The sequence below is a fragment of the Anas platyrhynchos genome, chromosome 8 (assembly GCF_047663525.1).
Source record: "Anas platyrhynchos isolate ZD024472 breed Pekin duck chromosome 8, IASCAAS_PekinDuck_T2T, whole genome shotgun sequence".
Lineage (NCBI taxonomy): Eukaryota > Metazoa > Chordata > Aves > Anseriformes > Anatidae > Anas > Anas platyrhynchos.
This window is the reverse complement of record NC_092594.1, coordinates 25,035,758-25,050,172: the sequence shown is the minus strand read 5'-3', so window position 1 is coordinate 25,050,172 and position 14,415 is coordinate 25,035,758. Positions and strand designations below refer to the sequence as shown.

Genomic DNA, 14,415 nt, shown 5'->3' with positions numbered 1-14,415 from the left:
AGTACATCTATTTTTATGAAGGATATTTTGCAGGAAATGTATTGGTCAATATGCAGACCAACTAGCTACCTGCAGATTTTTGCTTACAGTTTTTAGCTATCTAACCATAAAACACTCTCAGTGATAGCTGCCCAGTACTATGTGACTCTCTTCAGTCAAGGAACTTTTATGAGGAGGGAAGGTGGGGCAGTAGTATAGAGAGGAAAGTTGGTGCTAGCCCATTAGTACTTACACTGCAGAGGGGTGGGAAGCTTAGTTGGAGTAAAACTGTAGGAGATGCTGTAAACATTTTGCTTAGTGTTTTTGAATTTATATTTAGCAGAATTTACTAACAACCTTTACCCAGGAATGTAGATAGAGTTATAACATATTTTCTAGTAGTGCCCTAGAAAATTTTGTTCTTGGAACTCATTCTTAAAATTTATTCTTATTTTTTTTCCCACACGGTAACCATGGAAATATATGCACTGCAGAAAAAGAGCTGCTTAAAATTTCGCAATTTTACCACAGTTTTCAGTTTTCTTTGTGAAGTAATACCTATTATGTTTGACAGAGGAAGGAGGTCTTTGACACTACAGATTCTGTGATAGTTGCAGCATTTTTGATTACTTGCTGGTTAAGTTGAGCTACAACTGTAGAGAATGGTACTGCATAGATAATTCCCAGTTCCTTGCAAAGCATATCAACATAAAATAATTGAGGATTTCATATGTTAACACTTCTTCACATAACCTTTTGTTAAATTAGATGTATGATCAAATTTTATACATAGGGAGTGTTAAGCACTGCACTTGAAAGTAATTGTGTTAAACTTATAATTTATTAATTTAAAATTTTACATTAAGAGAATTAACTGATCTAATAGAATAAGTGGAGATTAATAACTTAAAAATAGAATTATTACTCAGAAACCTTTCCAGTAGTCCAGTGCAATTCGTTCAGGTTGTGTTAAACTAGCACAAACTGGCAGTACTTCAGAAAAGGTGCAGTTCTTGGGCTGGAGCACTCTACTATGCAGAGAGGCTGAGGGAGCTGAGGTTGTTCAGCCTGGAGAAGAGAAGGCTCCAGGGAGACCTTATAGCAGCCTGCCAGTAACCAAGGGGGGCCTGCGGGAGAGGGACTCTTTCTCAGGGGGTACGGTGATAAGACAAGTGGTGATGGCTTTAACCTAAAAGAGGGTAGGTTTTAGCTTAGATATAAGGAAGAAATTCTTTACTCAGAGGGTGGTGAGGCCCTGACACAGGCTGCCCAGAGAAGCTGTGGATGCCCCGTCACTGGCAGTGCCCAAGGCCAGGCTGGATGGGGCTTTGGGCAGCCTGGGCTGGTGGTAGGTGTCCCTGCCCATCACGGGGGGGTTGGAACCAGATGGTCTTTAAGGTCCCTTCCAACCCAAACCATTCTGTGATGTTTTCTGTCCCATACATTTGCCTGTTCCCCCTGACTTGTCTTTCTCTCACCCTGGGGGAAGCATTCATGCCATGAAAAGAACTGAGAGTTGCTTTGGATTAAAATGAGCTTCCCTTGTTCTCCCCTGCCTTCAGCCCATTACTCTCTAATCTGGCCTAACTCCTCAACCTGGCTTGGCAGGCAGCCACAGGGTGCTTTTCCTCTTTCATGGAAACTCATGATATTGAGGCAGGGAATAAATGATTGTGGGAGGACAGGATGGGTTGTTTATTTGTTTGTTTGTTCTTTGAAGCAGTGCTTATATATATATACTAGTCTTTACTGAACAGTAAACTGCAGCCTTACAAATCAAATTGCTGTTTCATGGACTTCCAAGCCTCAAAGCATGTGGATTGTTGCGACAAAGGAAGCATATATAGGAGTGTGTCATCTTGGCAGTCTGGAGTAACTCCCTTCAGTGAACGCTGAAGGACAGGAACAAGGTACATGAGAGACTCCTTTCCTTAGGCTAAAGATTAGTTTTAAGGCATTACAGAAGAAACTGTATGGCAGTTGTAACTAGTGTTTTTAGAGAACAGGAGGAAAAAAATATATACAACCTACTTTAATCAGAGACAGGTTGCTAGAATGCTTTCATTTGAAAGGGAAGCTTGGGCAAGAAAAAAAGGTGCCACCCTAAATGCCTAGAGGGCCTCTCATGTTCGACAGGGATCTGCCAGAGATTTTGGGTCACATCCCATGCTTGGATGTATGGATGGAGCTATTCTGCTTGTCAGCATTGAGGAAATCTTGTATATAATCAACAATTTAGGATTTGAATAATAAATCCCAGCTTGGTTCATGGATTTTGTTTGGTTGGTTTTGGCAGAGAGGAAGAAAGGCTTTTGGTATAACTGGAATGCATAGCATTTATCTGTGTGTCTTGAGGGAGGAGTCACTTTGTTTGTTTAATGAAGTATATTCAATTACAAATTTTGGTGAGGTTTCATTTTAGCAAGACTTCAGGGATTCACAATTTAAGTGACTCGGTGCTGGTTGGGTTTCATCCAGTCTCTCTGGATTGGTTTCTATTGTGTTGCATGTTTGGCATTAGTGGGGTTTGCTGCCTCTGCTTGGACCAGTGCTTTATGATTTAAAATGATAAATAAGGGCAAACAAAAGATTAACAGTGAGATTTGGAAATAAAACCAATTTTATTTCTGATAAAAATAGAAGGAAGAAGAAAGTCAGTCTGACTGTGGCAGTTGTATGCAGTAGAGTATCATCCCCGCAGCATTCAAGAAAGATAGCCATTATCTCTGATAGCTGAAAATTCACCTCCTGTTTTGGTTTGTCTAAATCTGTCGCATCTCTTGCACGGTCTGTCTGCTTTCATACCAGCCAAGTAAAGAGGTGAACAATAAGACTTCAGCTTTGTTTAATTTACAGCTTAAAATTGTAGCATGCAGCCCCAGGGGGTTGGAGGAGGGATTCATTTTCTCTTACAAGACTGACAAAATACAGTCTAGCTCAAGACTTAAAATAAATAAAAATAAATAAATTAAAAATTGCCTGCGTTCAATATCTGGAGTTGTAAAACACAAGTTTTTCTTATCTCTTAATTTGCAATGTGCAGTAATGTTAATTCCTGAATAAGCTCCCCCTGAAATCAGATTCCAGTGCTATTTCCTAGTCTTCAGCCACTGCGGCTGTAATTACTCCTAATTTACTCTATCCTGTTCCTCTCCCTTTTTCTCCATGGCTTTTCCATACTCTTTTTTTCTCTACTTCTTACCAGTCATTCCCAGTATTCCATAGAAGTGTTTACAGTATGCACTTTAATTAATAGCAGTTGCATTCTAATAGCAAACTTGTATGCATTTAATAATTCTTACATGAACCTTCATTTACTAAGAAGTTTTAGTTTTTGTATTTCAAAAGTGTTCCATGTATATATATTTGAAGTTAAATTCTTATCTATTGCAGTTGCTAAGTTAGTAGTATGATCTTCAACACCAGTTTTTCTTGTAATTAAAATTGCAGTGGAAATATAAGATCAAAACTTTGCTCTTAAAGTCAGAAAGCTGATAGATGAGATATTAAATTGGTACAGAGTTTATTGATCTAGCCTTAGTGACCTTACAACTTTTAGAGCAGGAACAAGACAAAGTTATCAGTGGGCGGTTTGTGACAACAGAGCCAATAAGTGCTTTTCACCACAGTATTAAGAAAGGATTGGCTGGGCCTCATATTACAGCCTTAATATCACATTGGACTTTTTTTCTCCATTGTTTTCACCTTGTGAGAAGCAAAGCCTTTTGTTTTTGTCGACAGTGTTTCAGTGATACCACATCAGCTTCTGTTTGGAAGTGCGTTCTAGCTATTAAAATGTTAACTCTTGTTCACACTACTTCCTTTGAACGAGTAATATTTAATACATAGTTGTGTTCATTTTTAAAGATATACCAGGGTAAAAAGAAAACTTGTAAGCCTTGTGATAGTGCTCTTCCTAATGAAAGTTAAAAGAAATTGAAAGAGATTTAAGGTTAATGGTGCAAGAATTAGGCTTGGAACTCTTGACTTGAGTGCTTCTCTCGTTTCTGAAATGCGGTATTGTAACCACAGGATTCCCTGTACGTCTCGATAATGTTTAAGCCTAAACCATAATATACAATTATATTTATCAGATACATATTCATTTTTCCATTAAATGAAATTCGGAGATTTTAATTAAATATCCCATTTAATTCCAGTTTTCGAGTAATTATATTACAGTTTTGGAACATAAATTGAATTGTATTTTGATAAAGGGCATTCTAAATACCAAGCAGAGATTGGCATTTAGCACAGCAGATGGGGGTTTGTAGTGGTGCCCAATGTTTGGTCTTAATCAGTTTAGTTCTTGCTTTCTTGCCATAAATCCTATCCAAATAGTTTTTTTGTTGTTGTTTTTTTTCCAAAAAAAATTCTGGCTCACTGTCTCCTGTGGGAGATGTGCTTGAGAATAACAAATACAGTGCACGTGGGAGGTGGGAGAAAGGCAATGCAATTTATGTTAACTCTTCAGGACTCCTCCATCTGTGACCCCTTTCCCCTGTGCTCTAATTGCACCCCTGCAGCTGAGAGGTCCTAACCCGCTTAGTTGTTTCAGGAGCTTTCCAAGGCTTTGCTTGTTTCAGGCCAGAGTGCTCTTTGTAATACCCTTTTTTTTCTATAGCCCTGCTAACTTTTCATACAAAAGTTAGTCCACAAAACAATTAAACGAAAATATTGTGTTCTGTGTCAAGGCACTGTTAGATAACATCTATTCGCTACGTTTCCCCTGTTGTTTGGAGGTGGGTTTAGGGACTGGGGGGGAGGCAGGTTGGGGAGGGGTAGGTGGTGTTCATTTCTTTTTTTTTTTTTTTTTTTTTTTTTTTTAAGTATCTCTTTGTATGCTAGTGCTACCTGGGAACCTCAGGATCTTGAGCTCAAATTTTAAGCATTCCGATTCTTCCTGACGGAGAGCAGCTGAGGAGCAGTGGCCTCTCTGAACTGCAAGTGCCAGCTATGAGCACTTTTTCATTGTGACCAGATGGGTTTTGTCACTTGAAAACTAAGCTTATTTGAACAGGAAGCTCTTGGATTCATATGACCAGGGACAATTAAGAAACCGTCTGATAGCTAATTCCATATCGTTGTGTTGTACTGTGCATTGAAGTGGCTGGATTTTGTTACATAACGTACTTCTATCCTACTCTCCACTTCCCTTAAAAGTCTCTTTTAGCAGACTCTCCTGTGTATCACCATTTTTCTTTTGTTCTGAATACAGATATCCATAGGCCAAGTCTCATGTCATCTGCAATATACAAGTAATAGCTTACGTATTTCTTGTCCAGCTGTGTGCACCTGTAGGATTTCTTCTGAACAGATTTTTAACTGATGCAGGCAGAAGTTATAAACTTTCAGTTTTATATAAAAAAAATCATCTCCTTGGCCATCATCGCACTTCTTAGTATGCTTTTCTGAATCTCCCCCAGTTTCCTTCTACACACCTTGTGTGTTTACCTTGTGTGAAACTTGCTTTTCCCACTAACAATTGGGCTTGCTGGTGGTGAAGAACTAGATTATCGGAGGTTAACGGAGTGTGTTTGTGCCCTCCTAACCTTTGGGCCACTTGTGCAGCCCTTCCAGTTCCAGCTGGTGTCCTTACTTGGTGCTCCCATAGTTTGATCCTATGCATGGCTCTTGTGCTGCTGTTTTCACTTGTGCTTTGCCCTTGCCTTCCAGCACCTTCCTTTCTTGAACAACAGCTTTTCCTCCTTTAGTTTCAACCTCCTTCACTCAATCTTGTACTGTGTCAGTGAAATCAGTCTGAATAGGGTCTGTTTGTTGGTCTTTGCTAACACTCCTTGCATCATCAAAATCTTCACTTCACTTAGCCATTTGTGAATTCACAATTGATCCTTGCATTAGTTTTTCAGTGCTTATGGGAACACGTATATAAAAATCTTCTTTGTGTTTTTTTTGAAAGTTTTAGAAAATTAAATTGTAATTGTAAAGGTACCACAAAGAATTCAAGTATTCATTCCAGATTGTATACAGTAATTTCATCTGTGCTTTTTGTGTGGCTTTGTTGCTGTTGTTGGGTAATGGGACTGAAATTTGGTTGTGAAATTTTTGGAGACTGTTTTCCATTTCTGTGCTACCCACCACATGCTATGCAATTCACACATGCTGTCTTTTGGAACAAAATGATAAGTAGTGGGAAGATCACCTGATTACAGGTTTTATTGTGATCCTGCATGCTGCAATGAAGATAGATACACTTTTGTTAGCAACGGTTCCTTGGATGTGTTTGTATCAGAACAGGTTATTTATTAAAGATGCCAACTTGATCTCCTGAAGTTTTATAAGCTGTGCTTATTTCTGTGATGCATCATCTTTTCTCATACTGAATTTAGCTGCCTTTGGTGTGTTTTCTTTTTTTTTTTTCCCTCTTTTTTCGTTTGGTAATCTTTGCTCAAACATTCTGTGGTGTAGCATGAGTCATTCTGTCTGTGTGGGAAAGGGCTGGTTTATTACAGGGTCCATCCCTGAGTGGGGAGGGGAATGGGTGGAATGTATTTGTGTTTTCTATGTGTTTGTTGTGGAAATGCATAAAACTTTTTTTTTTCTCTTTCTTTCCTCTCTTCATCATCTCATCTGTGTGGGTGAATGTTCCTGCAAACCCTTTGGGGACCTATAGAGACCTTTGGTATGCTCATTCTTTCATTAGTGCCCAAAGTCACAGATACTAGGAACAGTTTAAAGATCTGAAAAACAAAAACAAACAAAAATAATAATAAATTGAAAAAGTCATACTGTAGCAATGTAAAGTGGCTAAAAATGTGCACGTGAAGAAAACTTCAAAGTCATTGTCTGATAAACCTGTTTGTTTGCATCATGAAAATAATACCAATGGCCACTACAAACCATAACTAATTAGCAGAAATACTGATTCAGCACTCAAACTGTAGAAATAAAATGTGTTCTCCTAAAGCAAGAGCTAATGGTTCGTGATTGAGATTCAGTTGTCAAAAGAACCTGTGCTATTTCCAATTCTAAGTCCTGTTTTCAGAAGTGACTTAAGTGACGCCCTTAAGTTGCCTAAATTTGATTTGAAATCACTTCCTGAATTTCACTGTGGTGTAGGAGCCCAGGGAACCTCTGAAAATAAGAACCAAGCAAAATTTAACACACTTTCTCTAAAAACACCCATAAAAATATGAAATTGTTTTTAAAATATGAGGGTTTTAAGAGTGAATTAATGCCATTTGGTAGCTTGATTTTGAAAATATGTGCTCAGTCCACTTTCCAAGAAAAGAACAAAAGTAAAGAAGTGTAAGTTGGACATTCTGTATTGAAGGAGAGCTTGTGGCTTCCTGATTTTTCTAGAACAGAGGCTCATTTTTTCCATGATTCCCCAGTTTGAATATTTGCGGATGGATTACAATTTTATCATACACATTCTTTATTCCATAAGTAGAACTGAGAAAAAGATGATTACATGTAGATATAATGGTATATTTCTCATAAATACTGAAAATCCTATTTCAGTATGAGAGATATGGAAACTTAAAATACCTTTATATGAACAACAGATATTGTGTGAGGGATATTTAAGACGTTGTACCAAGATATACATATACATATATATATATATATATATATATTTCATGTTTTGTTTGTGATGTATCATGTTAAAGAAAAGTTAATGTTTGTTTCCTAACTACAGTAGCTTAAGTTTGAAGCTTGGCTCTCTGGTAATCTTAATGATCATCTTAATATTTTTTTCTTGGCATTAAGAGAAAATAATGCTCATGTTATTTTGACATCAATTTGTGTCCAAAAGAAAATTATAAATAATTATCACTTCATCAATAGCCATCTCTGTTTTCCTAGTAGAAGAGGGATCATCGTACATGAATTTGGACATTATTACATTCCCTTTTTATGTTGAATTTACTTCATGTCACAGGAAATCCTGTCCTTTTCTCAAATGAGAATCATTAAAAGTCATTAAATAAGTAGCCCACATAATTTGAAAACAATGGAAATATTTTCCCCACTTAGGATAAACGTGTCAAACATTTTACTGGCTACCCATTAAAATATTTTTTTAACTTTCAGTGAGTTTCAATGCCAATTAATTTCTATAATTCATTTGACATAAACTGCTTTCTTATTCTACTTACACATAAATTTAAAGTAATAAATATGTCCCTCCTCTCTGTTTCTCTTAAAAGTACTGAGGGAATGTCATGATTTAATCACCCTTCTAATGTTGTTGCCTGCCAGACCTTTTGACAATTTTTCTGAAATTTCTGTTGTTTTGATGCTGTTCCACCAGAGCCAGTGATGGTAGGAACTGTAAGGCTCCTTTGAGTGTTTTGCTACAGTTGAATCCCATATGAAAACAAAAACAACCAAACAAAAAAATCAGGACCAGTCTATTCCAGGGCTGCCACTGTTCTTACCACTGCTGATACTGTGCCAGTAACAGAAGTATGGTAGGAGAAAAGTTCTCTGTGTAGACATCAGTATTCTCTGAAAGGAAAAGCACAAAATTGTTCTGATTCATCAGATGATTGTTTATGGCCACTCATAAACCTAATTTTCTGTGAGCATCTGAAGGTAAAATACAGTTCCTAAACCATATATTTCTAGTCATTGACCAGAATAATATTGGCATATTACTGAGTATTGTTAGAAATTGCTTATGGCAGAACATAGTACAGAAAATCCACTGTTATTAACGTTGTGTTATGTGAATTAATTCAGAAAACACAAAACCAGTATGATATTTTCTTCTAATTCTGTGACTTTTTTAGAATCACAGCAATGTCTGAAATGCCTCTCGTTTATGGCTGTGCCTTAAGTAATCTACTTTGATCTGGCTGATAATTGGTGTTCAAAAAATAGAACAGCTGAAAGATTATCCGAACAAAATATGTTGGTGCACATTTTAAACAGTCACCCAGAATTTTGCAGTTATTAATTCCTTCAATTTCAATGCAAAATTAATATTAAAAATACTTATTCTTTGACTGTGGGCATATCTATGTGCAGTGTTGTAGCCCTGTTGTGTTTTGTCTGCTTGCAGTAATGCTGTGCCTTTGGTTCTTGAGCTTGCAAACAGCCTTTTTTTGAAGGTGATGGGGGGAGCAGTGAGCTTGACATTATGCTAATCAGCTGAAAGACAATGTAACTTTATTTTAAAAAATGGTAAAATATTTTTCTTTGCGGAATGGTAATTTAAATGTCAGGTGTTTGTTTTCTTTTCTTCCCCAGTCAAATAAAGAAAGTTTTGCATCACCTTAAAGCCTGCTTGCGTATACAGTGTTGTGAGTTATTAGAGCTGTTGTAGTTTAAGTAACGTGTGTAGAGTTCTGTAGTTACTCCAGAAAGCTTACAGATCCCCTGGAGATCATTGTAGAAATTTGAGACATTGGTGCTCGCTTTCATGAAGGTAAATATAGTACCTTATGAACTGGAGAATAAAGTTGATAATGAAGATGATATATTTTGTTAACAAAGCGTCTCTATCACATCCATGATGACTCTCATTAATGAAAATTTTTTTGTGTGTGTTTTCAGTGAAAGAGTTCCTAGCCAAAGCCAAAGAAGACTTTTTAAGAAAATGGGAAAGCCCCCCTCAGGTATCAATCATTTAAGAATTGAATAATTTTCTTTACTGCATTTTTTTCATAGCGTGTTTTAAGTGTGTTGTCAGTTTGTAATGAGCAGCACAGAAAACGGAAGAAAGTTTAATGCAATTTTCAAAAGAGTTTCCATTTTGGAAGTCAGTTTTCTCACTTTCATCAGCGGAGATGCTCAGGTCTTCTCTAGGTATGAGCTGATGAAATGGTCATGCTGAATTGCCACTTTCTCTTACAGAAAATTCTTTGTGATCAGCATGACAAAATTCAAAATCTGTGATCATATTTTAGCTGGCTTTTATAACACTAAACATTACATGGATCTGTAATTTACCTTGCTAATCATTATCCCATGCTATTAAGAAAGAATATGCTGCCTAGAGCTTGGGGACAGGTTAAGGAGCTCAAGAGAAATCTTCCAAAAGTTGAAGGGGTGGACTTTTTCTTGGAGGGGAGGGATGGGGAGAGTGGAAGAGGGTGGTAATTTGTTTATTGAAGCAGCATCTCAAATGTTTTGAATGAATAGCTGTGATATTGTTTCCAGACAGCTCTCCTGTAGCACTTTGTCAAGAGCTTGGTTCTAGAATTTTGCAGGCTCTTATGTTCTTGCTTGTGGAGCATGAGGGCTTTATCTGATTATTACGTACATAATTTGTTTACAGCCAAGTTCTTCTTACTAAGCTTGTGTCATCTGTATGAACAAATTATAGAAATGTTCACACAATTCAATTAAGTTTCTTTGTTTCAATGAGTGCAATATAAAATCTCTTATTCAAATTTGTCAGTCGTGACATAACTCTAAGTTGCCTATAGCTTGTTGTCTTTGATAAATTTAATTTTACTCAGTTGTCTTTAATAAATGATTTAAATTCATATAATTAAAATTGTCTCTGGGTATTAAATTGTAAATAATACCATTATATCCTTGTATATGTAGAATACTGCTGGCCTAGATGATTTTGAGAGGCAAAAAACCCTAGGAACAGGATCATTCGGGAGAGTTATGATGGTGAAACATAAAGCCACAGAACAGTATTATGCTATGAAGATACTGGACAAACAGAAGGTTGGTGTAAATTTTAGTGTCTTTTGCAGTACAAGAGTTTGAAGTAGATAAAGGTCTGGTAACTGTGACTAAACTGCATTGCACGTATTTGTGCTTTTGCTTACTGCATTTGAATACTGGTGATACTTCAAGCAGCTGACTGAACTTTTTAGCCAGCAGTTTGTTTTGGGGAATGTGTAGAATTCTTACAACATCCCTTAACACTAATGGCTGGCTAAAGAGAATTAGTAGTGTTCAAGGCATTAGTAAATGCGATTCTTTGCTTACCTTTTGTAATATGATCTACATACTCTTTGGCAATAGCAAATGTAGTACTGTATTGAAAGGGAAAAAAACTTTGTTTTACAATTTTGCGTGGTAGCTTGGGAATTCTAGAAGGCTAGGAATTTTTCAAAATTTGTGAAATATAATTTAACAAATTGTTTGAATCATTTGTTTTCCATTCTTGATGCAATGGGATCCAAATTAGTTTTTGTATGCATAATTATATAATATTCCTGTTGCATCTATATTAACTGCATAGATAGAACAGTAATCGGTCCCTTAGAACAGCTGTCATACAGTAAAAATTCTGTGTTGAAAACTTCAATTCCGTAGTCTGAATCTGTATTTTTACTGTAACACTAAATGGTATCTTAAGCAAGTTATCAATATAGTTAATTTTTAATGGTTTGACATCTTTTACAGAAGTACATTATTTAGAACTTGGCTTCTAAGATCCTCAAAATAACAACTTCTATTACTTTTTAAGGCACCATACTTACCTTTGCTTTTATATAACAAATTAAAAAGTCATGTTAAGAACACCTTAATCTAGTAAAGAGAATTTAAAAACAAGAAAATGATCAAATGAAAGTCAACACTGCTACAATGTGGACTCTTGCACTCAAGTTTTATTACATTCTCAAGTAATTTTATGCAATGGTACCATGGCAGAGGCACAAGCAAACCATTTTCTGTGAGTTGCAATTCCAGTGTTCTTTACATGTGATTTGGTGTCCTTGACCTTAAATAATGTGTTAATTTAATTAAAGACTCCTCTATAATGGTTAGTGAAGAAAAAGCTAAAGTAGTTATCTTTATAGTGTTAATTTTGGCATTTTTTGATTTGACAAAGCTCTTTTTTTTTTAGTTACAACTTTAGCATTTTCCTATAACTTCTTTTTATAACGTTTATTTAAAATAAAAAATGCAGAAATCATCCAGTTAAATTTAAAAGGCTTTCCAACTTAGTATACCTGACCATCCCAGACCATTTCCACCCCTTGTTCCCTCAGTATGGCCGATGAATTCTGCAGGAAGCTTTACTGCAAAGCAAGGCATGATGAGCATGAGCATCCCATGTGTGTGGGGAGAGCCCATTGTCAAGCTTTTGATTTATTTAATTTATTTCTCTTTGAAACCTCTCACAGGATTAGCTGAGCCTTTGTCACTAGAGCACACTAGAGCAATTTAGGAGATTACATCTTCAGAAAACTGCCATAAAAATAGTCTGAAGATTTAAAAAAAAAAAAAAAAAAAAAAAAAAAAAAACTGATTACTACTAACTAGCTGTTGCTTTAAAACTACCTGGTAAAGACACAAATTCACATTTTGAATGATTACAGTGGACTTTCAGTAAAACATTCACAGGGTTAAAGATATTTGAAGATTTTTGCATCAAGGTGACAGTCTTCTATTAGTAAACTAGATGTCTCTATGTGAGCACAAGTCTGAAGTGTTCCTTTATGAAGTACACGTGCCAGTTATCAGGTTGGTTCTCACAGTACTTGGGCTGAGACCAACGCTTAGGCATCTGCAGGGGTCCAGAGCACGAGCCCTGGCATCAGCCGCTGACCCCATAGCTCTTGGGTCTCGCCACCTCAGGAGATGTGGGCCTGCTGCAGAGCTGTTCGCAGCCTGGCTGGGTGGCAGCCCCCTGCTTTTGAACTGGGAAGCAGTTTTGCTAAGGAGCCTGATCACAGTGTTCAACTCTTCTAATTCTCAAGGCACATTAACCAAGTGTGGCCTGAGGAAGCGCTGCCTCTCAGGCCCAGCTAGCTTGTTCTTGGGGTCTTTAGCCACAGGGCAAATACACCTGAGCAATCGGTCCCTGCTTGCTTCCTGGTTCTGGAGTGGTTGCTTGGCAGCTCTGTTTGGCTGTAGGAGACCACAGGAAAGTCCAGCTGCTATTTTATAAACACAGAAAATTGCTAGGAACTCTGTCATTTGAGGAAAGAGTTTATTTAATTGTGAGAGCTATTCTTTGGTGTTGGTTTCCTGTCAATCGTTCCTATATCAAATACGCACTTATATTTCTTTTCAAAAATGTCTAATAATTTCAGTAAGTACATTTTCTGGAGAATTCACTAGTTCTTCATCATAAAGGAAGCAACTTAAAGGAAGATATTAAACCGTATTACATAATGGATGGACCAATTCAATCTCTCTTTTTTTTTTTTTTTTTATCTAATCTTATGTCTGGTTCCTATAGACAAGAAACAAAATATAAAAGTTAGTATTACACGATCTAGCCATTTTTTTGTGTGTAGGGTTGTTATTCCTTTATTTGCCTGCCTTGATTTAGCAAAGCAACATTGCTTGCTTCATTTCATCACACAACTGTATTTGGAAATAAAATTTTGTTAACAAAAGCTCAGTCGCAAGCAAGTTATGGGAGAATCTTCCGTTGGTGGATATCATTTGATCTACAGGAAGCTCTCGTTGGACATAGCCTTAGCCTGAGTTTAAATGTGAGCAAAGTTCTGTTATCTGAAGCTCCAGTTCAACAGCATGAAGTGTTAAACAGCAGTTTCAGCCTGCGATATTGTTGCCAATCACCCTTCACAATCTAAGAAGCAGAAGTTGCAGGAAGGGTGGTAAAATCTTGTCTAGAAGCTGAACGCTTCACAATATCAAACTATAACCTTAGCTTGCTATTTTTGAGGGCCAAAGTAATTCCAATACCATAGTTTTTTAGGGACAAAGGGAACACTTCCCACAAATGAGCTGATTCATTGTTTTGTTGTTGGGGTGTTTTTTTGCTGCAGTAGTGTGTTCCTGTGCCTCAGTGCAAAATTTGGATTTGGTCCACAAAGATCTGTGATTGCAAATATTAAATCTGTTTTCAATTTGCAATTTCTTTTGTATAAAATTCCTTTCAAGAAAGTTTTCTTATTATTTGTAGCTATTACCTCTTGCATCTAAAGGATAGTTAAATTTAAACTCAGTTTCAGTCAGAGTTGGCACGTCATGCTTTTCTGTTATTTATAGCAGTTAGGTTTGCTTGTTTTGATTAGTCTTGTACATTTTCTTCATGTTTCCTATGTTAAAAAAAAAAAATAAGTTGGGAATCGTGCCATTCTCAAAATAAGATGCAGATAAATTGGGCAATAGGGATTAAGTAAAATGGAAAGAATTAATTACACAATGTTGGGGTTTAACACCAGGAAACAAATTGTTAATTCCTGAGAAAGAGTAGAGATCAGAAATGTGCTGCTCACAGTCTTGTCAGTATGTTAACATTGTAATGTATTCCAAGAAGATAGCATTTATTTTTTTTAATTCTTTCACTGAGCAGTTTGGTATAAAGCAGAAAAGCAAAATCCACTGAAAGGTCTGGCAGAAGTAACTGTTTATAAGAATAGAAACTTTGAGTGTATATTTTCCTTAGTCTTCTCCTTACTAATGTACAAACCCTATAAAATAAGTTAGGTTACTCCTGTTCACACATGACAAAATTCATAGTTAATGTCTGACACACATTCCTGCCTTTCATAGCTATGCTGGAATTAATGGAATTTA

The 14,415-nt window shown here is 36.5% G+C and overlaps 1 protein-coding gene across 3 annotated transcripts in view; it reads left to right on the top strand.

Annotated features, from left to right (window-relative positions):
- Positions 1-14,415, top strand: part of PRKACB (protein kinase cAMP-activated catalytic subunit beta) — a 68,725-nt gene that overhangs the window by 41,679 nt on the left and 12,631 nt on the right. For all 3 annotated transcript variants that reach the window (XM_027463299.3, XM_005022279.6, XM_021274329.4), the window contains exons 2-3: positions 9,505-9,566; positions 10,504-10,632. In XM_027463299.3, coding sequence (XP_027319100.1) covers positions 9,505-9,566; positions 10,504-10,632 — 191 coding nt within the window. The remainder of the gene's footprint in view (positions 1-9,504; positions 9,567-10,503; positions 10,633-14,415) is intronic.